This window comes from Hyaena hyaena, unplaced genomic scaffold (assembly GCF_003009895.1).
Source record: "Hyaena hyaena isolate Hyena2069 unplaced genomic scaffold, ASM300989v1 scaffold_456, whole genome shotgun sequence".
Classification (NCBI taxonomy): Eukaryota; Metazoa; Chordata; class Mammalia; order Carnivora; family Hyaenidae; genus Hyaena; species Hyaena hyaena.
In genome coordinates this window covers 1,214,398-1,240,919 of record NW_024081087.1, presented here as the reverse complement: position 1 = coordinate 1,240,919, position 26,522 = coordinate 1,214,398, and the positions used below count along the sequence as shown (strand labels likewise).

The following is a 26,522-nucleotide window of genomic DNA, read 5'->3' as shown; positions in this document are numbered from 1 at the left end:
CCATCCTCTGTGTGACCTTGGGCAAGTCACAGAACCTCTCTGGCCCTCTGTTTCTTCTGCTTCTGCCCCGCTAATTGGATAGGATCATTTGCAAACTCAGACTGTACCGTGGGAAGAGCCTCTGAAAACCACAGAGTGAGGGTGGAGGCCAGAGTCATCAGCCAGGAGGCCTGGATTCTCGTCCTAGATCTGTCCCCACAGCCTGAGTCACCTTAAGTAGGACTTTGCCCTTATCAAGCCTCAGTTTCCTCTTCTGTTCGAAGAGGCTGGGGGTTGGAAGACATGCACTGTTCCGTCACCTTCCCCAAAACTTCACCAAGTAGGGTCACTCTGGACTCCTGGGGGAGAAGGTGGGCAGTGTGGGGAAGGGGAAGGTCAAGGTCAGGTGGGAGCTTGCCTGGGTCAGTGCCTGGGCCCCACTGTGCCGTCACCCTGCAACTGGCTGGAGGAACAGCGCCACCTGCTGTGTGGAAGAGGCAGGCCAGGCCTGGTCCGGCAGGAGGCCCCACTAAGTGCCTGCTCACCAGGGCCCTGCAGCCGCTCCTCAGGCCTCACTGTCCTGGAGCCAGGATAGGCTGGGGTCCCTGGGGTGCCCTGAGTGGGCCTGGCTAGGTGTCATGCACCCTCCTAAGGAAGCACTCAGCAAAGATTTCCAGTGGCCCTTGCATCTCAGAGCTACCCTGCTGGGGGGTAGGTGGGGGTGAGTGGCATTCTTCTCTCTCTGCTCTAGTTCTCAGTATTGGCAGGAAAGGGTGGGAACCGTCAGAGCAGCCTGGTACCCCACATGCTCGCTCTGTGGTCTCAGGCAGCTTACTTGCCCTCTCTGAGCCCCAGACCCCTCAGGGAAGAGAAAGGGACTGCCAGGTCCCATCTTTCAAGGCCTTCATGAGGTCATGAACACGGATCCCCGGGTAAGTCTTTCACATGGGTAGGGCTGCTGCCATTCATGTGGGGCTTTGAGGGGCTTCTGGTCCCTCAGAGTGTGGTCCTAGGCCAGGGCATCGAAGGCCAGTCTCGGAGGCCCCCTCCCACCCCTGTCCTCAGCAACAAGCCCCCCCTCCGCCTCTGCCCCGTCCCCACCTGCTGGGAAGACAGGTCACTCAAGGCAGCCAAGGTGCGTCTACATCCAGTTTATACACAGCTCTATACAATATACAGAAACCTTTATATACAGATATATTTATAGAATAAGCTATATTAATTTGTCTCTCCTTTTTACAGCAATATTAGTTTGGATCTTTCATACAGTAAGTACAAAAAGTCAGGGGAGAATGGCACGCACAGTGCCTGAGAGTCTGTGGGACCCAGCTGCTCCCTACCGATTGCATATGGAGGTCACCCAGGCCCCCGGGAGGGCAGGCCAGCTCGCGGCTGGGAAAGCTTTGTGCTGCGGTCTGGGGGACAGAGTGGGGGAGGGTCTGAGCCTAGCTGGGCTGAGGGGGGTGGCTCAGACCCCCCAAGGGCGGTGTAGGGAGGAGGGGAGAGATGTGCAGCAGGCCCATCCTGCAGGGGTGCAGTGTGGGGGGGTGAGTTCAGGGGGTGGGGGGCTGACCCTGGGGCATCCAGGGCTGAGTCCAAGCCTGCCCCAGCCCCAAGTCTGCAAGCTTTGTGTGGCTGCGGGCTTGGGGGTGGGGGGTCTGTCCCTGATGGCTCAGTCCTGGGCGTGGGTGGGGACCACACCCCCTTAGAGGTCCCAGGGCCACCCTGGCAGAGGAGGAATTAAAAGGCCAGACACCAAGTCTCTCCCTGCAATTGGCTGAGGTGTTTGTTGGAACTTTACTCTGATTTAGGATTTGTTTTCGTTTTTGTTTTTTTAAACTCTAAGAGCTACTGATTCCATCCTGTGTCTGCGCTGGGCCCAGGCTATGCCAGCAGCGGGGCCCGCAGCAGTCGGGGGTAGGGGGTGGCGGTTCCTGGAGTCTTGGGAGGGGGTGGGTGCCAGAGAGGGAGGGAGGCCCAGCTCCCAGGTCTCTGTCTCCAGCCGTCAGGGTGGGCGGGGGCCCCGGGGCAGTGTCCAGGCCAGTCCCAGCTGTGTGTGGGACCGAGGTCAGGACGCAGGCCCTAGATACCAGTAACTATGAGATGAGGGTGGGAGGGGGGGGTCTTGGTGAGAGGAGTCCAGCAGCCCCAGAGAGGCCGTGGGGGGCCAGAGTGGGGGAGTATGCCTCCGAAGAGATGAAGGCACAAGCAGGCGGTCAGCGCCTGGACACATCAGTTTTCCAAACCCGCGATCAGAGCAGCAGGTAGGACATTTCTGAAACTGAGCTCATCCTGTCCCCCCCCACCCCTGCACGGGCCCCCATCACAGTCACCGGCTCTGTTCTTGGTGGGCTGGGAAGGTGGCAGGGCAGGTGGGAGGGGGCGGGTGTCCCAGCGGCCCCTTCCTCGGGAGCAGCGCACACTCATGCACACACGCGCCGCGCCAGCACGCACCTTCCCTACTCGGCTTCTGGGGAGAGGTTGGCCTCCGCCTCCCCAACCCAGCAGGGAAGGAACCCCTCAGGAGCGGGCTGGCGAGGCCTCCGGCTAACCTGGGACAGCCCCAAAGCCCCTGGCCCTGCTGCACCCCCTTTAGTCGGGTCCCACGATACCCTGCTCTTGGCTCTGCGTCTTGCCGACAGGACATTGATGGGGGGGGCAGGGTAGGGAAGAAGCCAGCCCCGCTGCCAGGAAGGATCTCAGGCCAGTGAAGAGGGAGGGGGTGCTGAGGGGAGTGGAGGCAGGTCTGGTTTCAGATCCCAGGCCCCGAGGCTGCCTACGCGTGGGGGTGAGGTGGCATCAAGGGGTTACAAGGAGTCCTCAAAGGAAGGGGGATTTGGGTGCCCTCCTCCTTCCCAGGGTGCTGACTCTGCAGCCAGGGTGGGGGTCACACCTGTGCCCTCCACCCTTTGAGTGGCCAGGATCCCTGGGGGTAGAAGGTAAGTCAGGAAATGATGGGTAGACAGGAGGACAGGGTGCCCAGGACCCACTGCCAGAGGGATCAGCAAGGGGGGCACCGAGGAGAGAAGGGGCATCTTGATCCCACCCTCCTCCGGGCCCCTGCAGGCTCCACAGCTGCCCTGGGCTCTGTGGAGACTGGCCTTCCTCCCTTCCCTGCTCAGAACACACGACGGGGGAGAGGGGGGCTTGCAAGCCCAGGACGCATCCTGAGCCCAGCCCAGGGGCTTCTGTAAACATACCCAGCGCTGTGGGCCACCTTGGTGTGGGGTCACCCCAGGGGGCTGGCCAGCAGGCACCGGATCTGGGGGCGTGGCCAGGGTAGATGCCAGCCTGGACCACAGAGGGGAATACGTGGGGAGAGGGCTGCTCTCCATCTGGGCCCTGGGGGAGCAGCCAGAGGGCAGTGATGGGGAGTCAGCATGCCCACTGCCGGTCCTGGAAGAGGGGGTGCCGGGATGCCCTGTGGGGGGACAGGTGGGGCCGAGAGGGCAGAGCACTGCCCCAGGCTCCCCGCCCCTGCATCTCACCCCTCCCCGGTCTGGAGGACCCAGATCCCAGCCGCCTGGCGGTCCTAAGCTGAGGTAGGGATGCGGACCCCCAGCTCAGCAGCAGTGCCCCGGGCCTGAGGCGCAACTGGCCCCTGGGGGCGTCTCCTCAAAGCGGCCTGGCCCTGGGGGGCAGCCACCAGGAGCCGGAGGGGCCACCTACCCTGGCCTGGGCCTCGGCCGGCAGCCATGCCTGGGGTGCTAGCGAGCCGAGATGACCAGGTCGTCCTGCTTGGCGGGGCTGGCCCCAGGGCCAGTGGGGGTCGAAGTCCGGATCTTGTCCACTGCCAGGCACTCCTGGCTGCTGAGCCCCGTGGGCGTCAGGTCCATGAGCTCCCCAGAGGAGCTGAGCGGGAAGGAGGGCGACAGCGAGATGCCCGAGGACGGGTCTGCCGAGCCGGCAAAGAGCCTCGGGGGTTTGGGCACCAGGTTGGGCTCGAACTGGGCGCGGAGCAGGATCTCCTGCTGGCTGGGGGACTTGGGGCCCTCGGCGTAGTCGCTGGTGGGACTCTCGGGCACCACCATGCAGTACAGGTCCTGGAAGGAGCTGCTCTTACTGTCCAGGTTGAAGAGGCTGTCGATGAACTCCGCGAACTCCAGCACCTGAGGGCTGGGCGAGTCCCCCAGGCGCCCGTTGTGCAGCGCCAGCTCTGCCCCCGGGGCCGCCCCGCCTCCGCCGCCGCCGCCCCCCTCCTCTTCCTCCTCCTCGTTGGCCGCCGCGCTGGGGGGCCGCTCCGGGGTGACGCCCCCGCTGCCCAGGGCCGCCTCCAGGGGCTGCGTGTCCTGCGAGTGCTTGGACAGGCTGTCGGCCGCCAGCAGCTCGGTGCGCGAGCTCAGCGACGGGTTCTCCTCCGGGATGGCGGGGTCGATGTAGAAGAGGTGGCCTTCGTCGCGCTCCAGCACGGCATGGAGACTGGGGGAGCCGCGGATGCTGCGGAAGCCCGACGAGCGGCGGGAGTCGAAGCTGTACAGCGACTCCGTGTCCGAGAGGCTCTCCATGGTGGCCAGCGGCGCCCGCCGCGCCTGCAGCTCCGCCGCCAGCCGCTCCTGCGTGGACAGCAGCAGCAGCTCCACGGGGTCCTGGCGGGCGGCTGTGGCCGCAGCCACCGGGGACAGCAGCCGCCCCTCCGAGAAGCCCTCCAGGCTCATCTCAGACTGGGACTTGCTCCTACGAAGGGGAGGGCGGGGCGGGGCATGAGACTCAGGAAGGGCAGAGACTCCTCCCACTCGTTCCGGGATGGGGGGGCGGGAGGGAACTTGGGGAGGGGAGGAGGGGAAAGTTAATTTAGAGGTTATTGAACAGGGTGGGGTAGGACCCTTATTATTTTTAATTTATTTAAAAAAATTTTTTATTTACTTCTTAAAAGGGCTTTTTTTTTTTAATGTTTTATTTCTAGGAGAGAGAGAGAGACAGCGTGAGCAGGGGAGGGTCAGAGAGAGAGGGAGTCACAGACTCTGAAACAGGCTCCAGGCTCTGAGCTGGCAGTCAGCACAGAGCCCGACGCGGGGCTCGAACTCACGAACCGCGAGATCATGACCTAAGCGAAAGTCGGACGCTTAACCGACTAAGCCACCCAGGTGCCCCAAAAGGGCTTTTTAAAAGTTTATTTGAGAGAGAGAGAGAGAGCGAGAGAGAGCACAAGGAGGCGAGGGGCAGAGAGGAGAGACAGAATCCCAAGCACAGAGCCCCATGTGGGGCTTAAGCTGACGAACTGTGAGATCATGACCTGAGATCACATGACCTGAGCCCAGATCAAGAGTCAGAGGCTTAACCTAGTGAGCCACCCAGGCACCCCAGGGACCCTTAGTTAGTTATTTATGCTTATTTATTTTGAGAGAGAGAGAGTGAGAGAGCAAGCAGGGGCAGGGCAGAGAGAGAGAGGAGAGGAGACAGAGGATCCGAAGCAGGCTCCACACTGTCAGCTCAGAGCCTGACGTGGGACTTGAACTCACAAACTGTGAGATCATGCCCTGAGCTGAAATCAAGAGTGGGAGGCTTAACCCACTGAACCACCCAGACGCTCCAGGGACCTTTATTTTTAAAAAAACAATTCATGAGAACCCAAGCCAGAAGGCAGCAGGGCTGGTGCTGGGGGCGGTGAGCCCTGAAGGCCTAAGACCCTGCTGGGAGCCCCGCGGCTGGGAGCACTGCAGCTGGGAGCCCCGCGGCCGGGAGCACTGCAGCTGGGAGCACTGCGGCTGGGAGCCCCGCGGCCGGGAGCACTGCAGCTGGGAGCACTGCGGCTGGGAGCACCGAAGCTGGGAGCACCGAAGCTGGGAGCCCCGCGGCCGGGAGCACTGCGGCCGGGAGCACTGCGGCTGGGAGCCCTGCGGCCGGGAGCCCTGCGGCTGGGAGCACTGCAGCTAGGAGCATTGCCGGGGCACCTTGCACCTGCGGGTAGCCTGAGGCTCCGAGAGACTGGCTGCCCCAGGTCACTGATGAGGCAATGGTGGGAGTGGGGAGAGGGAAGGGGGGAGGGGTAACAGGAAAGAGCACTGCCCAGAGCTGCCCCCACCCGTTCTCAGACCCTCAGCACCGCTGGCAACACCCCTCTCCACCGCACCCCCATCTCCCCCCACCTCTCCCAGGGCTGAGATCACTTCCTTCCTCACACTGGGGTTCCTCCAGCCTCTGCCATGGTTTGGACCCCTCTGCTAAAAGGACCGGGAAGTGGGGGGGATGCAGCCTCTGCTGTGAGGGGACACTGGCTCCCTCATGTGGTCAAGTAACTGCCCCAGGACATGCATAAATGGGAGCGCGAGATGTCCAGGTGTCCCCACTAAGAGCCGGGAAGCAGCGACCACCATTCTGAGCAGCCTCCTGGCCAAATCGGCTACCTGGGCAGGAAGGGCCCCAGAGAGGAAGGAGGATTCCCACCCGCCAGGAGTCACTCCTTGTAAGAGTGTGTGTGAATGTGGCACACGTGTGTGTGTGGGCCTGGAAGCATGCGTGTGCGGCTCCGTGTTGCTTGTACAGTGCGCACACCAAGCATCCTACGTCAGCTGGCCCAGACGCGTCTGTGTGGTTCAGTCTGGGCGCAGGCACAGACGCGTGCATGCGTTCACGGGCACGCCTGCCCTCCTGGTGTGTCCTTCTGTTTGTGTCTTGGCCTCCGGGCTGTGTGTCCTATATATGAGTGCGTCTGCAGGGGGCTCTCCGTGCCCTCAGAGCTGTCTGTGAACACGTGTATGCACGCGTCCGCTTCAACACAAGTACATATGTGTGTATGTGTGTAAGTGCGCAGATGTCCGTCTGTTTGGGCCTAGATGGCTACGAGTGATCTGGGTGCTTGTGGCTGCGTGGGGTCCCAGTACGTGCACAGAACATGCCTGCGCACAAACCTTCCTGCCCTGTGATAAGCCGTGGCGCCCACACACAGCCCCGGGGACAGGCGGGGACGGGGCGGGGGGCGCGGGGCTCACCTGACACTATTGTTTCGGTGGTCTGCGGCTGGCAGCTCTAGGGCGAGGCCGGCGGGCACGGGGGGCCCTGTGGGCAGCGGCTGCTGCTGGAAGATCAGCTCGGGGGTCAGGTCCACCTCTGTGGGGCTCACCATGACCTTAGCAGCAGAGAGCAGGGCCGTCTTCCCCTTGTTGTAGTTCTCCAGCACCTGGGGACAGGTGGGGCAGGCTGGTGGTGGCAGCGGTGGTGGAGGGTGACAATCACGTGGGAGGGAGGGGGCAGCAGGCCAGAGCCTGCTGGGGTGAGCCGGCCCCACTCCTGTCTCCCTGCCCCAGGTCCCTGCTCTGCCAGGAAGGCCTGCCCCACACATGGGCCAGGCTAGGGTTCTCCTTCTCTCTGGCCAGTCTTTCCGTGTGTGGCTGCGCACCTGTCGAGTGCCAGGTGGCCTTCAGGCCCTCTAAGGCCAGCCAGCCTTGGGGCCAGGCCCCTGGGAGCCTCCTAAGCTCCCCACTACAGGGCCACATGGTGACCTAGCTTCTCTGAGAGTCCGCATCCTCACTTGGGCCATGGGCACAGAGACGGGCTGGCAAAGCGCTGTGAGATGCGAGCTGTCCCGGCCCCAGGCCGCGTGGGTGCTCACCTTGTTAAGCCCCTCCATGACCACATAGGGGAGGTGCTCGTGCAGCATGGCTGGCGAGATGATCACCTCGTTGAAGGCTTTGTTGTCGCCCCAGATGGCAAAGTACGTGGGCTCCTCCTGCTCACAGCAGCTGGGGACACAGGCGCCAGAGGGAAGCTGAGTGGGCAGCGACATGCTGGCTGAGGCCCCCCAGGTCCCCAGGCTCCCTGCTCCTGCCTCACCCTGAGCCCCGACCCCAGCCCCCACCCCAGCCAGGGATGTTAATGCCAAATGGGCCTCAGCCGCTGTCCCTACAAAGCCTACAACCTGCTCATGGCCTGGGCCACAGCTGCCCCATCGTGGGCTCATGGCCTGGGCCATAGCCGCCCCATCATGGGCAGGGCCCGGCCCTTGAGCCTTTTGTCGCTGGGAAGGAGGATCTGCAAGAGCGAGAAGTGGGGAGGGGGGTCTGTGCACAGCTTGCCCACCTTCTCTCTCTCACTCCACCCCCCACCCCGCCCCTGTCACAACCGCTGCCATCTAATCCCGGAGAGGGAAGAGCTGCTGGGACGGTCAAGGGAGGAGCCTGGAGTCCTGCTCTGGACTGGTCTTTCCTTCTACCTCCAGAGCCCCAGGAGAGGGCCACCCCCACCAGGAGGGTCTGGGGGCCAGTGTCTCCCAGCCCCTGCCCACCCCATCCTGTCCCGTCCCAAGGGGTGACTAAGCGAGGCCAGCCCGGCCCCCCACTCCCAGCTGCCCCAGGGTCACGGGCAGCCCCCTACCAGCACTGCTCTGCTGGGTGGTTGTGGACCACGTGGATGATGCGGCCGGGTGGGTAGAGGGGGGTGCTGGCCGACAGGGCGATGGTCAGGTCGCTGGGGTGGGTCCAGAGCCGTGTGCTGGCCAGTGTGGCCACCTCCACCTCCTCAGGCAGCTCCGACTTGGGGATACACTTGGTGGCCCCCACGATAATTCGCCACTGTGCAGGGCAGGGGGGAGATGGGGACAGAGCTGAGCAGGGCTGGCTGGGTGGGCAGGGGCAGAAGGGTCATTGGGAGGGGCGCCCTTGGTGACAGGTGGGAGGCAGGTGGCCACGGGTGGAGGGAAGGACAGTGCCCGCCTGAGGAGGCAGCGACCGAGGCATGTGGCGGCCAGGAGGGTCAGACAGATGCCAAGAACAGATGGCACGACACTGCTGGGTATCAGGGCTGGAGAGGGGCTGGCAGAGTGGTCAGCGCCTTATCCAGAGAGGGGGAGGCAGCCCAGCAAAGGGAAGGGACTTGCTCTAGGTCATTTCCCGGGGCAGACACAGGACAGACCCCTGGGGTCAGTGCAGCCGCACCTCCCAGGCCCGGTGGCTCAGGGACTGGCTCCCAGCTACCCCCCCCCGCCACCCCACCCCCCCGGGCCTGGTGGGAACAGCTCAGCCTCCCAGAACCGGGCTCCTCCGGGCAGGCGTGGCCCCCACAGGCCTTGCTGCCCCTCCCACCTTTGCCACCTGGTATCTGACCCCGGGGGCCCTGCCTGCCAGAGGATCACGGGCACCAAGGCTGCGAACACTCCAAATTGGGCAGAGATGGTTGATGGGGTGCAGGCCGGCCGGGGGTCACCGAGGGACAAGTTGGTCCTGGTCAGCCCCCACCCGCCTGCCTCAGGGTACCTGGCCACAGCCCCGCCCCCGCTGGCACGCTGAGGCCTCATGAGGAGCCCTCAGTGTCCCCAGAGACCTGCTAAGGGATGAGGAGGCGCTGGCCCTGTCCTGAGCCACAGTGGAGCAGAAGAACAAAGGGCACCCAGACCCTCGGGGTGGCAGCCCCCTCGTGGAGGCTGGGGAGCTGCGTCGGGCTGGGGGGGGAGGGGTGTCCTGCCACAAACTTGAAGCACCAAGCTTCAGGCCTGCTTTTCCTTGACTTCAGGCAGCTCTGGGTGATGGGGTCGCTTGGCTGCAGTCCTGACTCAGTTACAGCCTGTGGCGGCCAAAGCAAGTCCCTTGCCTGCTCTGGGCCTTGGCCTCAGCGTCCCCCTCTGGACAAGGACAGGCGGGGTGGGCGGGGTGAGACGTGGTGAGGCTGGAGGTCTGAGAGTTTGAGGGTCTAGGGTTCCCATGACCTCAGCCACAGCCAGCCCGGCCTCACATGGCCGGGGCCTCTTGGGCTTGGTGCCAAGGGACAGGCAGGGCATGAGGCAGGTGAGCTGCCCGGGGCCCAGCGTGCCCAGGTAGGAGGGAGGCGCGGGGGGCTCACTTTAGGCTTGGTGCTTCGCTGCAGGACATCCAGGAGCTGTCTGCGGAAGCCTTCCAGCTGCGAGAGGCCGATCCTGGGGAAGGAAGCAAGCTGGGCATCAGCCTGGCCTGGCCAGGGGCTGGGAGAGGTGCAGGGGGGCGGGGGCGGAGAGGCACGTGGCAGCCACAGAGACAAGACACCACCGCCATCAGGACTACAGGGTGGGGCGGGTGAGCAGGTGGGGGTCTGCAGGGCTGAGCCGGAGCAGGGGGGCGGGGGGAGGTCTGGCCAGTGAGGCCCGGACCTCTTGCTCTGCGGTATCTGGGACTCTGGGATTCCCCTGGGAGATGGGAATCCCCTCCCCTTGCCCCTGGAGGAACAGCTGACCAGGACAGTTAGAGAGGGAACGACTTGTGACTTGCAACTCGCCTGGGGACAAGATCCTTGCCCAGAACCACGGCCGTCACGAACTCCTTCGAGTACTCCATGGCATCCTCGCTGCGAAGGAAGGCGGGGCGCTGAGGCAGGAGTGGTGGGCGGTCCTGCTCCAGCACCCCTCGGGTTGGTGTTCGATTCCAGGCCCTCTGGGGAGCTCACGGGCACCTTTCCTGCCAGCGAGGCTCTGCCGGGCAGAGATCCTGGGGTCTGCCCGGCATTTGATAGAACACCCCCGCCTTGCACTTACCAGGCCGATCCCAGCCCCCCCCACGTGACCAGAAGCCAGACTGCCCAGCGCAGTTCCCGGCCCCCGCTGGCTCCAAAGTCTTTACCCCCCCACCCCCACCCAAGCCAACTCTGAGGCCCCAGGCAGCTCACCTCAGCAGGCCCCCTGGTGGGGAGTAGGCAAAGCACTTGAGGGTAGGGTACTGGGGGCGCAGAAGGAAGGAGAGGATGGCAGCCGTGCCTGCACCCAGGGAGTGGCCCACCACAATCAGGCCGTAGTGTTTGGTTCCTCGGCCCTGAAAACCAAGAGAAAGCTGACAGCCCTGCCCCGCTGACTGCCAGAACAGCTGAGACCAGGGAGGTGGCCGGGCCCTCCCGGAGTCCCAGGATCGTGTCTGTGCCACGTGGCTGCTGGGGGCAGAGAAGGGCCAAGCTAGACTCATGCAGAGCAACTCGTTGGGGAGACTCTTCTAACAAACTCCTACTCATCCTTCAAAACCCTGCTCAGAGTACCTCCTGAGAGATGCCCTCTGGATTTTCCAGGAGAAGCTTTTTCCCTCCTGGACACTTTGTCTACACTCGCGATTATACTCTAGTGTAAGAACGTATGTTCCATAAAGGTTATACTCTATTATAGTCATTTGTTCACCTGCCTGTTTCCATGTCCCAACCACTAGACTGGGCTCTCCGGAGGCCGAGGACTGCCTGGCTTAGGGAAGGGCATTTGTCAGCACCCTGGGAGGTCACCCCGACCAGAGGCAACACCCTTTCGATCGGCCCTGCAATGGTTTTCTGTCGCCAGATTCTGAAGGCCATGGCCCTAAGCATCTCTGTGCCTCCAGTGCCTGGCACGGAGCAGGTGCTTGCAACTGGGTGGTGTTGAGCAGGGGAGCCCAAGAAATGCTGGGGCAAAAGAGTAAGGGGGTCAGGGCGGGTGGGAGGGGCTGAGCAAGTGAGGAGGCGGCTGGGAGCCAGGCATCAAAGGAGAGTGTAGGAGCCTGGCTTGCTGTGGCTCCTGCCCCCAGGGCGGCCCCGCGGGGGAGGCAGAGGCTCCGCTGGCAGGGAAAATGACTTACCAGGTCTCGCCCAAAGGCCTGGGACAGGACCATCTCCTGCTCCAGCTTCTTCTTGATGTACTCAGCCGAGAGGACCATTCCCTGGGTGAGGAGGAACAGAGGTGGCTGTCATGGGTAGGGCGGCACCAGTAAAACCAGCGGCTGGAAGCTTGCTAATCCTGTCCCAACCATTTCCCCTTTGGCCCTCCTGACAACCTGGCTGTGGGGCCCGGCGGGCACTTTATCACATCAGTCCCAGCTCACAGATGACAAAACTGAGGCTCAGAAGAGTTGTGTGTCTACCAGAAACCGGTGTGATCACTTCCCAGCTGCCCTCTCAGGCTTTTCTGGGACAGGATCTGGGCCTGGCAGGACCTGGGTTGGGGGGGATTGGGACGGGCGGGCGGGGGGTCCTGGTGGGTGGGTCACAGTGAACTTCACCTCTCTGACCAATCTCTCCTGGAGGAGGGGCACAAGCAAGGAGGCCACCCCCCCCCCGCCCCCCCGCCCGGCAGCAAGGAGACAGGCCTGTGTGCCAGCAGGGGAGGAGAGAAGGCATGGGGCCCTCAGGGGCCCAGGAGGGGGCGTACCTTGTGTCCCAGCCAGGTGCCGTGGTGCCCCTCCACGGGGAGGCGCTCAGCGTCACCGGTCAGGTCTGTCAGCGCGTCCTTGTGGAGAGAGAGGACAGGTAATGGGTGTGGTGAGGAGGGCAGGCGCCCCTCGGGGGCTGTGAGGGTGTCCACAGGGGCGGGCTGGGGGCCACAGGCGGCACACCTTGGGGGAGAGGGTTCCTCGGATACTGATCACCACCTTCTTCTTGTCATGGTCCACTGCCACGTAGAAGGGGGTCTCATAGACCTAGGATGGGGGGTGCTCATGAGCCAAATGGCCCTGGGATGGGGCCAGACTCAGGGAATGAGTGGCCTAAGCGGTCTTCCTGGCTAAGGAATCGGCTCCCCTGGCGGATGGGCCCCGCAAGGCTGGCGGGGCTCCCCCGCACCCAGCACACCGCCCACCCTGCCCGCCAGGCATCCCTCCAGCTCAGACCTCAGGGTCTAGAGGGACCGCCGCCCCCTCCCCAGGCCCTTACTGCTTATTCCCTCCATCCCTTCCCCCAAAAGGCTGGCAGAGAAGCCCCAGTGCTGGGTGTGGGGCCGGACGCCGCCTCCCAGCGCCAGAGGGAGAGCAGGTCCCTCACCGCGTCGTGGCAGGAGGTGTACACAATGTCCACCGCGGTCATGTTCTCGTCCAGGAAGTGGCGCCGGATGGCAATGGCGTTGCAGCCACAGCAGTTGTCTTCCTCGATGGTGACCCCCGGGGCGAAGCGGGGTCGCGCGGGGCACAGGCAGCACCTGGCGAGGGTGGCAGGGGGCTCAGAGACCCGGGAGAGCCACTCTGTCTGCCGTCCTCTCTGGAACCTCCCTGGGAAGTGCCACGGTCCTCACCCCACTCGGCCTTCTGGCTGCATGGGAACCAGTGGGTCTCTCCCTCACCCTCAGACACTCTCTCCCTCACCCCTGGGCTGCTATTCCCTCACTGGCAGCCCCCTGGGGCTCGTCTTCCGCCAGAGCTACGATCTTCTCGCCTTCTCCTTCTTGCTCACCACACCTGCTCTAAACACCTGCACTAAACACCTCCTCCAAGCTACTGAACCGCCCGCCCTGCTCCCGGTCTCCAGATGCCCCCCTCCAACCATGCCAGGCCCCAGTCCCAGATGGTCCGCCCCCGTGTGCTCCCCGAACCCCCACACCCAGCTGCTCCCTGCCTAGTCCCAGACATGGAGCCGACCTCGCGTCCCACGGCCCGGCGGTCGGCACATCCGCTCGCCCTGCCTTCAGATTCGGAACGGACTCCAACCACCTTCTCTCGCGCCCACCCCTTCCACCATTATCTCAGTCTTGGGGTGTCGTGGAGGCCAAGAAGGTCTCCCCCTCTTCTACTCTCATCCTTGACATTCTCAACTGGCAGCCAGGGTGACCCTCCGAGACGCCAGTCAAGCCACGTCACTTCACTCAAAACCCTATAATGATGCCCTTCTTGTCCACTGTCAGAGCTGGAGTCCTCGCAAGGGTCAAGGGCGCTGCCCCATCCGGCCCTGGGTCTCTGCCTTGCGGCCTCCGACTTCCCTCTGCCTGCCTGCCCTCGCACGCACTGGCCACATCGCAGGACAGCCCATCTCGCTTCCTTCAGGCCGCTGTTCAAACGTATGGCACGGGGATGTCCACCCTGGACATGTCACCTAGCTTAGCCAGGCCCCTGCCAGGGTCTCCCAGCCTGATGGCACGGCCACTTTGTTTTTCGCCAAAGCAGCCGTCTGCTCCAACAGGCTCCGGGTCCCTGTCTGTGTGCTGTCTGTACCTCGCCACCGGGCGATGGCTCCAGAGGGCAGGCTTGGCTCTGCCTGGTTCACCACTGTGTCGCCTGCACCAGGCACGACAGGGTGGGCATCCCCCTCAATGAGGAGCTGAGCAGCAGAGCCGGGTGCCCCATTAGTGGTGCAGCTGCTCCTCAGGCCACCAGAGGGAGCCAGCACCCAGCAGACGAGCCCCGGAGCCCTGAGGGAGCACGAGCCTGTCTGCCTGACCGCTGGGATTTTATTAAGAATCCAGAACTTGCCTTCATGCAGGCGATGTCTAAGGGGCTATTACATACTTCCCTGGGAGGGGCGGCCTCGCCGAGCAAACTCAGGGCCCGGCCGGGTCCCCAGGTGGGCGACCGCCTCAATCCACACTGGGAGAGGCTCCCACCAACTTCAGGGCCAAGTAGGGGCCGGCCTGGGTCTGGGGGCCAGATTCCTGTTCTCAGGCAGCCGTCTGTCTCCTGTCTGCAATCCTCTCTGGCCCGCCCGTGACTCCCTGGCTTCTGAAATCCCTCATGCGCAGGTGGGACAGATGCCATTGAACAAAGGACGTCCCCACCCGGCCAGGGAGTGACGGAGCAGGGTCTGTCAGAGCCCAGGCCTCGGGACTCCTGGTCTCGTGCTCAATTCGAGAAGCTTCTCGGGCAGAGTCGGGGACTCCCAGGGATGCTGGGAGGGCCCGCTGTGGGAGGGGGTGTGGGCCGCGCGGTCCACTCTGTGAGTCACGGGGGTGATGTGGAGAACAAGGTCCTCAGGGCCACCCGGCTTTCTGAAGGGCACTGCAGGAGGGGTGTGGCCGCCCCAAGGGCAGGGGTGTCACAGACAGAAGCTGCTTCCCAGCCTGCCAGCCTTTCGGGACCAGGGAGCCAGGGGGCCGTCCCCCTTCCGTCTGGGCCGCACTGAGCGTGGACACGCCGAGGACGGGGAAGGGTGCCTCCTCCAGCTGTGCCCTTCCCGGGCCCACTTAGGAAGGCAGAGTCCACAGGGCCCCCTGAGGCGGGCTGCGGGCAGGGCTGGGGCAGACGCCTTGTCCACTCCCTGGGAAGAGGGTCAGAGTCTTTCACTAAAGGGCTTTCTTGACGCCCTTCCAGAGGCCTCCGTGGCCTGGGCCTCTAGCAGGAAAGTCCTTCCTTTCAGGGAGGCAGAGCACAGCACAGGAGCAGGACAAAGAAAGATGTGGGCAGAGGGGAGGGGCTGAGAGGCGGTGAGACCCACACGGCAAGGGGCACCCAGCAGTGCCAGAGGCTAGGCAACCATCCTCTCTAAACAGCCCCAGCTTCCCCATTACACAGATCAAGAAACGGAGGCTTGTACACGGAAGGAGGTGGTCTTGCCCAAGGCTGAGAGTGACACAATCTGGGTTCAAAGCAGGTGCTGGAATCTGGGTGATTCCAAAGCCCACGCCCTTCCCCTGGCTGGGGGCGAGGCACAGCTAGAAAGGTCGAGGCCCAGAGAGGCCCAGAGGAGGTGTGGGAGAGCGGAAAGGCGGGCTACAGACCACAGGGGAGGTGGGACGGGGAGGGCGGCAGGCACAGTCTGTTTAGGGAGAGTGTCCCCACAGGCTGGCCCTGCTGCGGGCCCTCGGCTCCTCCCTCGGCTCCTCTGCGCGCGGCGGCCAGCCAGAAGGGCAGGACTGGACGGGGTACTCACGAGCAGGACCGGGCCAGCTGGCAGAGGCCACAGGCAGGCTTCCGCATCAGGTACATGGGCCACCCGTAGGCAGCCAGAGCAAAGAGCATGTAGTAGCAGACCTCTTTGTAGCGGAGCATCTCTTGCTGGAAGAGAGGAGGCGGAGGCGGTCACCTCTTGCCCTCCCGGCCTGCCCCCTCCAGGCCCCAGGGCTCCCCTAGAAGGAGGAGGGGGCTGCGCGCCCACCCTGCCCCCACCTCGGAGGCGGGGCCGCTCCTGCAGATGATAATTGCATTTCCCTAATTATCTCCATGCAACCAGGGCACGAAGCCTCCTGGGACCTGTCCTGCCGCTCCGACCTCAGAATTAATGATTTGGGGACAGAAAAACACTCGCAGCGCCAGATCGATTTCCTTGCCCGTTTTTTTCCGAGAAGGAAAGAGGGGGGGAGGTGTGGGTTGCGATCAGGCCCCGGAAGGGAGTTTAAGCCCGAGAGGCCCTGGGCCCTCCAGCTGGGGGTGTCCAGGCCTTGGGCGGTGGGGTCGGCCCTGCAGGCACGGGGTGACCAGACAAGCCCATCAGCTGTCTCTCCCGGCCTCCGGCTTCTTTGTCTGCAAATCTAGGGAGACCCTGGTGTGACTCGTCAAGTCACAGGCTCCCCAGGGACGTCTGGAGCAGATTGGGATCTCTCCAGAGAAAAGTGCCAGTTTGAAACCTGGCGTCTGAGGCCAGCGGCTATTGTCTCCAGCCCGATGGGCTGGAAGGACGCGGGAGGCACAGGTGTCCCAGCAAAGCGGCTTCCAGTGTCCCGGGTGTGCCAGGCAGCGGAGGGCCCCTGCACTTACAGGGAATTAGTCACCTTGTAAAAGTTAAAGAGGGCAATTAGTCATCTTGCGAAGTGAACTAGGTAGCGCCTTAATAAGGGCCCAGAGGGGCAGAGCCATCCCCGGGCCAGCTCTGGGCCAGCTCTGTCCGCTCTGTCTGCTCTTTAGGATTGTAATTATCCCCACCCCCCGGCCACCCCCCAGCTCTGGCTGGAGGGCGGGGCAAGGGCTGCCTCTGCAGGGCTGGGCTGGGCACCTGCTAGGGGTGGGCCGTTTTCAGAGGGACTGCAAACACCTACTTTGGGCAGCGGGGACAGACGTAGGCTTTGTTAGGAGATTTAGATACAAGAGGGGAATCCTTTCTAGTTGGGTCCCGGCTGAGACCCTGCGGGGAACTGGACTCAGAATGGCTCCTTTTCTCCCCACCAGAGCTGTGTGCGGAAGGCGCGCACGCAGGGCCAGAGGACGCACTCAAGGTCGTAGCTAAGGTGGCGGTGGCGGCGCTAATGCGCCCTAAGTGGGTTTGCTCCTGAGACCGCCGGCTGCAGTTTTAGCCTGGGCGGCAAGCACAGCACCCTTGCGGTATGGGGGGGCCGGCGTGGGGCTGCCCTGGCCACAGCACCGGCCCCACCTTTACCTGCGAAACACCGGATTTCTAGTCAAGATGCCCCGGAAGAGGTTCTGCTGCTCAAAAAAGCTTGAAGCCGACGGGTCATGTCCTGCCGCCTTTTATGATCACAGCAGCTATGGCAATAATCAGAGCGGCTCGCCCCTGTGACGCCCTCCATAACCTCAAGAGGCCAGGACCAAGTGTTCTGAGCGTGGTCAAGCAGAGTCCAGGGTTTTGTCTGAACAACCAGCGTGGTGGGGGTGGGGGCGGGAGTTCTTGGGAGGAAGGGGTGCGTGAACCGAGGTGAGCGGTTTGCTGGAGAGCTGCAGGGGGACTCACGGAGGAGCCGGTGCAGCTCCCGCTGTCGGGGCAGGTGGCTCTGCTCAGGTCATCCCAGCAGAGGGAAAGGGCCCTGAGGCAGGCAGGGTGGGGCGGGGCAGGGGGTGCTTCTGACTCACCGAGTTCTTGAGGTCGAGATACTTGGTGTTTCTGGTCACCGGCATCCCAGACAGGAAGGCCAAGATGTCATTGTTCGCCTGCAAAACCAGTGTGCGAAGGCAGCTGGCTGCCCCAGGTCCCGCTGCATGGCTGACAAAGGGGGTCCAGGCCCCCCTGCTTCCCAAGGGCCTCAGCATCCCAAAGGAGCATGACGCAGCCAGTTCCCCAAACCCGAGGTCTCCTTGCATTTCTAGCTGCTCCCTTTCCACCGAAAGCATCCCCCTCCTCCCCCAGGGACCTGGTGCCCAGGCTGAAGGTAATGCGTTTTGTAGGGGATGCTGGGAGACCCTAGCTGGGACTGGGACATGCTGGTGGCAGTCGGATGGAGGCGAGTGCAGAGGGCTGAAGCACTGAGCACCCTTTGTTAGGGCCTCTGGACCGGGTAGCAGCCACAGGCGGCCCCGCAGAGGGAAGGGGAGCTGGCGTCGGAGGGTGACCTCGGGGAACCTGGGGAGCGGCACCAGGACAGCAGGGAGAGTCCTGGAGGTGGGCGGGCGCTCACCTCGTCCAGCACCGCATTGCGCTTGGCCCTTTGCCGCTGCCGGAGCAGCACCAGGCCCGCGATGATGTCAGACGGCACGATGTCGAGGTCTCGGAAAAACTCGGCAAAGAGGTAGGCGATTTCTGAGTAGGCATCCTGTGAGGTCCAGGGAGGGAGGGAGGCGGGGGCAGGGGAGCAGGAGAGAGGGCGAGAGACAGGGCGTGAATCCCCAGGGCCGGGGCTCTGCTCTGGGCCCGGTGCAAGTTTGCGCCGGCACGTGCACGGCGCCAGCCGGGGCTCAACCCGCGTGGCCCTCTGCAGCTGTGACCCCAAGGGCCCTCGCCTGGGCTCTGGGTCCCACAGACCTGGCCAGAGCTGTCTGGGACAGCCACCGAACCTCGTCCGTGCTCCACCTCCCGGCCCTCGCCTGTCCTCAGAGCTCCTACGGCACTCACCGTCACCGCCTACCACGCACAGATGCCAACGTGAGCCATTTCCTGTTCTTTCCCCAGTCACTAGGAACCAAGGCCTGCTCGGCCCGGCTTGCTTCTCCTCCGCCTTTCTCTCTAGCAGAGAAGCCAAAACTGAGCTCCCGGCTGCTGCCTCTCCACACTGAGTCTCTTCCCACCTCCCACTGGCTGTGACCCTGAAAGGCCTCCTAAGGGCTGAGACTCTGGGGTGTCAGGCCTTCTCCCCCAGCTGCACCCAGCTGCAGCCTCAGGGGTGATGCTGGGCCAATGCCCCCGCCCCTGGGGTTCCCCGCAAGCCTGGACCTCCAGCCAGGTCCTCAGGAGTCTGCCAGTTCCTCCCTGACCTCTTAGGGGAGGCTGTGATGGGAACGAACTCGTGGCGAGTGGTTCTCTCTCATAGGCTTTCTTTCACCCCTGAGTGTCTGGCTCTTGTAAGAGAAGAAAAATCAGGGGTCGCAAACTCAGAGGCCCAATGAGGCCAAACAGAGCCTTGCCCCCTTCTCGGATCTGGCTGACCGCGCCACGAGCGGCCCCGCGCTGCCAGACCTAGAGACGCAAATCCGTCCCCAGACACCCTGATTTTCACTAAATTCAAATTTTCCACGACTCTGCAGAGTGATCAAGATGTGCTCTGGACGGGACCTGCTCCCGGGGCCGCCATGCGATGGGACGCAGATCCTGGGCTACTCCTCCCCAGAATATTCTGCCTTTTTGCCAGGCTCCCAGCTCTGCCCAGGAGGGGTGGGTGCGTACCCCTAGACCCCGCCCAGAGAGGCCCGTGGGGGTGATCCTCAGCCCCCAGGGAACCTCTAGGGATGGGGGGGTGGGCTTTCTTATACGTGATTACTCACTCTACAGCTCACCAGGGGTTGATGGAGGGAAGGAGCCACTGGGGCCTCCGGTGGTTCCCACAGAGTGGGGGCCACCTGCTGTCTGGCTCAGCGGGGAGTGGGGCCCGGACCTCACTGGCTCTGCCACTAACTAGCTGTGGGACGCTGAGCCAGTCACACCACCTCTCTGGGCCTTAGCTGCCTGATCTGTACAATGAGGAGGGGGCCCTGCCAGCACATGAGGGGGCAGGGGCTCAGCCTCGAAGATCCTAAGGGTCCCACCTCCCCACCAGGGGGCGCCCTCAGCTGCCCCGGCCTTCCTTCTTCAGTGCCCAGCACAGACTGGCCCGGCCCTGCGGCTGGCTGCCCCTCGGAGCACAGGCTGACTGTGCGCGTCTGGGCTCAGCACCTGACAGTTCCGAAGCATCTTCCAGAGTCACTGTAGCTGGTGGCATGTGCCATTCTTTGCTTTCAGGCCACCCTGAGTTTTCCACATGTTCTCCCTAAACTAGGCTGTAAGTTCCAAGGGGCCGGGGGTGGATGGAAGGTCTTGGAACCTTTCTGTCCCCTTGACAAAGCAAGGCACTGGCTGTTTCACCTGCTGGAGGGAGTCGGTCAGTGTAAACAGATCCTCGTGTGATCAGGCTGTCACCTCGCTCTTGCTTAAAACCCGGCGACCAGCCCCGCCCCGCCCGCCTCTGCCAGGGAGTGAGGGCTCCTGAGGGCCGGACAGTAGGATGTGAGCCCGAGGGGAGAGGCTTCCCAGTACTTACTGACTGGGAGTCCTTCGTCCGAGTGCAGCAGAGGAACACTTTGAGCCGGCGCGACCAGCTGGTGGCCTGACCCTCCTCTAAGCGGTGCCTGCAAAGGGGGAGAGTCGGTATGTGTGAGGTCAGGGGGCGGGGCCGGAAGAGCCTCGGCCCAGATGGGCTGGAAACAGAGCAGCCTGTTCCCAGGATCACAGCAAAGGGCCCCCCTGCAGGAGGTCTGGGAGAGAACAGGCCTGGGCCTGGCCAAAGCCGGTGGCCCGTGACCTGGCCTTCGGCCAGCCTGGTGCCCCCTGGGGGGAGGACCCCTGCTGGCCGAAGAGGGCACACCGCTGGCCATGCTCCCAGCTTTGGGCAGACTGAACACCTGCGTGCCCTGGGGGCGTCAGAAGTGGGAGCCCAAACTGGGGGCTGCTCTGTAGCTCAGGTATCCAACTGCTCAAACTACGAGCCCTGGGAGACGGCGGCAGGGGGCTGGGCCTCTCAGCCAACTCACTGTGAAGCCTGGAGCAGACCAGTTGGACGGACTCACTTCCCCCTGGAAAAGGATCTCAGATACCCAACACTCTCTGTCTTGGGGGGAAGTTTAAGGGCCAAATGAGGTTCTGCATTTCTCAACTCCTCGGGTCTGTTACACAAGAGGGGGGCGAGGGCCCCCACCTTTCACCCCCATGGCTGGTGCCTGTCTATTCCCGCCCCCTCCCCACCCCCGTGCCAGTGTGTCTAGCTGCTCTGATGGGGAGTCGGGGATCTATACCCAAAGGCAGAGCAACTGGCCGATTCTCCACAGAGCCCCTTCCAATGCTGGGTGCCCAGAAATCAGTGCATTTTGCACGTAAAGAGATCCAATGTTAAATATGTCTGTTTCCAGGCTGAGCGAGAAGGGGCTGGGTTGCTTTTGTGACATGTGCCCTCCCTGCCCCCTCCAGCCCCTTCAGATCCTGACACTTGGTAGTTAGTAGGGGAAGGCGCGGGTGGCCCTGAATGGCTACAAGGCACTTAGTATCCATCAGGAGTGACAGGCCGGCCCTCCTTCCTGAGTCTGTTGGCTGCTCTCTGCAGCCCTGGTCCCATAAGGCAATGGGCCACAGGACAGGGAAGGCCGCAGGGCTTTCTAGGGCTAGAGGGGGGCGTTAGGAGAGGGAACAACGGCTATAATTGCTGCTTCTGGGATCTACCGGCTCTAAGGGACCTGGGCAGCCTTACATCATAAACCAACGTCCCACCTGCCAGGGGCTTGATGAAGGGCCAGCAGGCTGGCCAACTGGGTTCCTAGAGCATCACATTCTTTAACTCTTTCTAGTCTAATGGCCTTTTAAAGAGTATTTCCTGCTGGGCCTCTGGCACTGGAAGAGCTGACCATGCACCTTACTGCACTACCCCTTGTGTCCACCAGGAGGCAGACGGAGCCAGTGACGGGTTTGGCCTAATGTATCAGGCTACTTACTGGAGTCGGACACGGGCAGAGAGATGCTGAACCTGCCACAGAAAGTTCACGGACCCAGCACTCCTCTGCCCTGGGGCTCACTAAAGTGAAGGGAGGGAAGACACCCCTCCAAGGTCAAGGCGCCCAGGGAACAGTGCTGGGAATAATCCATCTCCCAACCCCTATGAGATTTCCCTGGAAGGAGAGAGGGCCCAGGGCTTAAACAGCTCCTAACTTCCAATGGCTAAAATAACATGTCAGTGTGGCATGGTGGGGCTTGTGTGTGCCCCCCCACACCTGGGAGTGGGGGAAGGGCAGGCGGGCTTGAAAATGTCCTTGTTAGGGGCGCCTGGGTGGCTTAGTCGGTTAAGCGTCTGACTTTTGCTTAGGTCATGATCTCGCGGTTCGTGAGTTCGAGCCCCACGCCGGGCTCTGTGCTGACTGGCAGCTCAGAGCCTGGAGCCTATTTCAGAGTCTGTATCTCCCTCTCTCTCTGACCCTCCCCTGCTCACACTGTCTCTCTCTCTCTCCTAGAAATAAAAATATTTAAAAAAAAAAAAAAAAGAAAGAAAATGTCCTTGTTAGAAAAACTGCTGGCTTTCAGAGCTGAGGGAGGGTCAGCGGAGACCGGCCTGAGAGAGAGGTGGTCACATTAACCAGGCCACAGCCTCAGCTGCCCTCTCGACCCCCGCCGAGACCTGGAGAAGGCGCAACAGGTCAGAGTCCTGAGCTGCGCGGCCTCGTATTCCCCATGGGGCCAGAAACCACAGGAAAACTTTCTAATTAAAACTCCAGCCCCCAACTGCAAAGGTGTTGCCTTCCCGGTGCCCCAAAGGCAGCTACTCAGAATCAATGAGGGGAGATTTCTTTTTTTTCCAGGGCCCCAGGAGCCCAGAAACCAGGTCGGGTGGGGGCGCGGGCTCCGAGTGCGAAAATGGGACGGGGTGGTGGCGGCCCGCTGCGCCGCGAGGGAAAACGGGCTCCAGGGCCTTGGCTCCTGGACCTGCTATTTGGGGCTGGGAGGTGGCCAGCCCAGGCGCGGGTGTGGCTCTGGCTCTGACTGCTGAGCAGAGCTGACGTGGAGGGCCTGAGGGGAGCCGAGAGCAGAGGCATGGGGGGGGAGGGGTCGAGGAGAATTCCGGGGGGACCTGCTGCCCAGGCTGAGGGCTCCTGGTCCCCCTGCCCTGGAGATGGAGCACCACATCCATTCTCATCAGCACGACCTGTGGCAAGGGACCTGCCCTCTCTGGGACTCAGACTTCTCATCGATAGAATGGGTCTCCTAACAGCACCAAGGTCAGTAAACAATCCAGGGGACTGATGGTGGGGAAGGGCTCCTCACAGGGCCTAGGGTCATAGTAGAGTCACTGTGCGGCACCCAGGAAGCCCTCCTCCCCTCTCTTTTTCTTTCAGGAGACAGGAATTACTATGACACCAGATTCCCTCCCTCATTTTCTCTGACGCGGGACAGCTTTCCTCTCTCTTTGAAATGCTGTGCAAAACTTACCTCCTCCAGGAAGCCTTCCCTGATTAATCTTCTCCAGCTCCCTTAATCCCAGGGGCAGCCAGGCCAAGTGGTTAAGAGCAAAGGCCATAAAGCCAGATCCCCTGGGCTCAAGCCTAGTTCCATCCCATCCTGGCTGTGTCACTCAGGCAAGTCACGGGACTTCTCTGTGTCCTAGCTCTGTCTGCCTGATGGGGGTGATGCTAATGGCCCCCAACGGAGTGGCCGTCACTCAGCACACGTGATGCTTGGCTTGGGTCATGCATGCTTCCTGCTATGATGACCGCTGTGGTTAAGAGCACTGAAGATGGGGCCGCCTGGGCGGCTCAGTCGTTCAATGTCTGGCTCTCGGTTTTGGCTCAGGTCATGAAATCACAGCTGGGGAGCTCCAGCCCTGCCTCGGGCTCTTGCCCCGACCGTATGGGGCCTGCTTGTGCCTCTCTCTCTCCCTCTCTCTGCCCCTCCCCTGCATGCATGCACATTCTTGTGCTCTCTCTCTCAAAATAAATTTAAAAGGAAACAAGAAAAAAGAAAAAGCACTGAAGGTGACGGCAGTGGTAACAAGGGCACCATTTACTGAGCCCGCACCAACTGTGTGAGCGCGGCGTAAACCCTTTCCCACTTATTTAAATCTCACGGCAGCTGTCAGAGGCAGGAGCTGTCATTAGTCCTGTTTTACAGACCGAGAGACCAAGGCAGGGAGAGGCTAAGACTTCGGCCAATGCCCGTGGCTCACACGGGCCGAGCTGAGGTTGGGGCGGCCCGGGGCCAGCTGTGCCCACCTGGCCTCACACCTGCTAGGGGACCACCCACCCGCCCAGCCGACTGACCGGAGGTTATAGGTCCGGAGGTTGCGCTGCCGCCTCTTGGTGGCTCTGAGCTTGACAAAGGTGCGGCCCGTGGGGTCGAAGACACAGAGGACGGTGATGCAGACGCTGAGGATGACCACCCAATTGCAGACGACCATCCCTACGGGCAGCAGAGGGAAACGAGAAGGGGAGACGCGGGGTGACCTCCCTGGCTGCCAGCTCTGGAGAAAGGGCCACCGGAGCCTCCTCTTCCCTAAGCTGGCCCTGTCTTTCCGCGCACCCTCTCCCCCCCCGCCCCCCACCCCGGGGCTGGTGCTCTCGTACCGAGGGTGACATTCTTGGCAGTGAGGTCATTGCAGGAGGTGTAGTACTGAGTGAGCCAGACGATGCCCACAATGGCATAGATGAACTCGATCACCAGGATGGCTGCAAGGAGAGAGCAGGGCCCCGGCTGAAGGATGGCCGCGGGGCGCCCGCCAGGGACGGCCCGGAGCCTCCAGCCTGCACTGCGGCAGAGGGGCCCCGCGGGGCACAGCGGCCCCGCCACCGTTGTGCCCACCACCTGTTCCAGCTTAAATGCCCTCGGGCCCCCGAGGCTCCCCCTGAGGAAGGCGGACGGCGAAGCGGCATTTCTCTGCTCTCTTAGGATTTGAGAATTGTGCCCGTGAACTCTGGTATCAGGTGTATCTTAGGCAAGTTACCTAATTCCCTGGGCCTCCGTATCCTCATCTGTAAAATGGGGTGACAACGTCTGCGTTACAGGACTGCGAAGAATTAGACGAGAGAGGGGTCACTCCCGGAGACTGCTATTTCCCAGGAGGAGGCTCCAGCTCTTGGGGCGGGAGGAAGGAGGAGCCCCAGTGGGCAGCTGGGGCGGGGAGGAGGGGGGAGGCAGGGCGAGGCAGCATTAGAGACCCCGGCTCCATAGGCAGCACCTGCCGCAGCTCAGAGACCGGGCTTTGGAGACAGACAAGCTGGGTTCAGACCCCAGCTCAGACACACACACACACTAGCTGTGTGGCCTTGGCGGAGCTAATTAACCTCCCCGGGGCGGGGGGGGGGGAGCCCAGATTCCTCATCTGTACAAGGAGACCAATAATGGCTCCTCCCTTGGTCAACAAGAGCTTAGCACAGTTCATAGGAGCCCCAGAAAGTGTTCACTAGGAAAGACCGGGAAAAGCAGCTGGAGCCGAAGCCCAGAAAGAGAACACAGGCCATCCCACCCCCCGGGGAGCAAATCTGAGCCCCCCAGAGGCTTGCGGGGAAGGGGGGGGAAGGGTAACCCTGTCTGGAGGATTTCAAAGCAGATAGAGAGACGCACTTGGCCTAGAAGAGGGGCCAACGAACTCTCCCTGTAAGAGCCGGAGTAAGTATTTTAGACTCTTGTATCCTTGGTCATGACTACTCAGCTGGCTAGAGTCACGCAAAAGCAGCCGTGGGGGGAACGAACGAGCGTGGCTGGGCTCCAGTCCAACTATTTGCAATAATAGACGGCGGGCTGGACGTGGCCCTCAGGCCCGTTGCCACCGGACCCTGGTGCTGGCCCGGGTCCTGGCCTGACGCTCGTGCGCCCAACAGATGTGGGCTGGACGACTGAGGGGGCCCAACGGGAGGGTGCAGGTGGGGACGACCCTTACCCAGGCGCACGTAGAGCACGTACTGCATGGACTCGCGGGGCTCTGTGTAGAGGATGCCCCCGCGCATGCTCAGCCAGATGATGGCCATCTCGGCGATCATGCAGCTCAGCAGGATGCCCAGGTAGCCGCGGCCGTGGTCCACCAGGTTCAGCGAGCAGGCCTCGTGTGGGTTGTAGACCAGGCCGAAGAGCACCACGGACAGGATCACAAACCTGGGGGAGCGCGCACGTGAGGGGTCAGGATCACACACCTGGGGGAGCGCGCACGCGAGGGGTCAGGATCACAGACCCGGGGGAGCGCGCACGCAAGGGGTCAGGATCACAGACCCGGGGGAGCTCTCACGCTAGGGGGCAGGATCACAGACCCGGGGGAGCTCGCACGCTAGGGGTCAGGATCACAGACCCGGGGGAGCGCTCACGCGAGGGGGCAGGATCACAGACCCGGGGGAGCCCGCACGCGAGGGGGCAGGATCACAGACCCGGGGGAGCCCGCACGCGAGGGGGCAGGATCACAGACCCGGGGGAGCGCGCGCATGAGGGGCCCGCGCAGGTGGGCCCCTCCCGCGGTCCCTGGCCAGTCCTGACTCGGTGGGCGGAGGGCTCCAGGCTAGGGACCACCTCCCTCCTGCTGTCTAGTGCCTCCGGGGACATGGGCAGGGAAGCATGGGGGGGGCAGCAGCAGCCCTACCCGGTCACAGGGCCAGGTCCAGTGGGGGCCACGCAGGGTCTCTGGGCACCACGCGGGAATGTCCCTGAGTGGTGGGCGTCGCAGACACCCACTCCTGGGAGCTGGGGGCAGGACGGATGGCCGGCCTGTGGCACAGCCCCACGACTCACCAGGTGGTGTGCAGGAGGAAGAGGAAGATGGCCGGCAGGACGAGGTCATCACTGCCCACAGACCAGCGCCGCCGGAACACCACGATCCCGGGCATGGCTGGCGGCTCTGCAGAGGCTCAGCGGGCCTGGTGCTCACCTCCTGCAAGACAGCAGAAGGCCCCGTGGCTGCCCCGGCTGCCGTGGCACACTCCTGGCCAGGTGTGGCCAGCACACAAGCAGCTCTCCCGGGCGTGGGCACGATAGCCCAGGGGCTCCCAGGCTGTTGGAAATGCGGATCTGTCAGGGCAGGACCCACCTCCGATCCTCGCCACACCCCCAGAGCCGGTATAAAGGACCTCAGCAGCGATACACTGGCTTTGGCCTTACCCCTGAGGACTCTCCTGCCCCCAAGATTG

At 62.9% G+C, this 26,522-nt stretch overlaps 1 protein-coding gene across 1 annotated transcript; it reads right to left on the bottom strand.

Annotated features, from left to right (window-relative positions):
* Nucleotides 1-1,114: 1,114 nt before the first annotated feature.
* On the bottom strand, nt 1,115-26,222 carry DAGLA (diacylglycerol lipase alpha). The gene is made up of 19 exons (XM_039253485.1): nt 26,128-26,222; nt 25,292-25,503; nt 23,979-24,080; nt 23,676-23,814; nt 19,922-20,009; nt 17,870-18,004; nt 17,328-17,405; nt 15,457-15,581; nt 12,646-12,799; nt 12,222-12,305; nt 12,038-12,115; nt 11,469-11,549; nt 10,546-10,688; nt 10,159-10,227; nt 9,751-9,823; nt 8,290-8,486; nt 7,529-7,658; nt 6,909-7,096; nt 1,115-4,653 (listed from the first exon to the last, which is right to left on the bottom strand). Exons 1-19 carry the CDS (start codon nt 26,220-26,222, stop codon nt 3,687-3,689), a joined length of 3,138 nt encoding a protein of 1,045 aa, XP_039109416.1. The 3' UTR covers nt 1,115-3,686.
* Between the last annotated feature and the right edge of the window lie 300 nt (nt 26,223-26,522).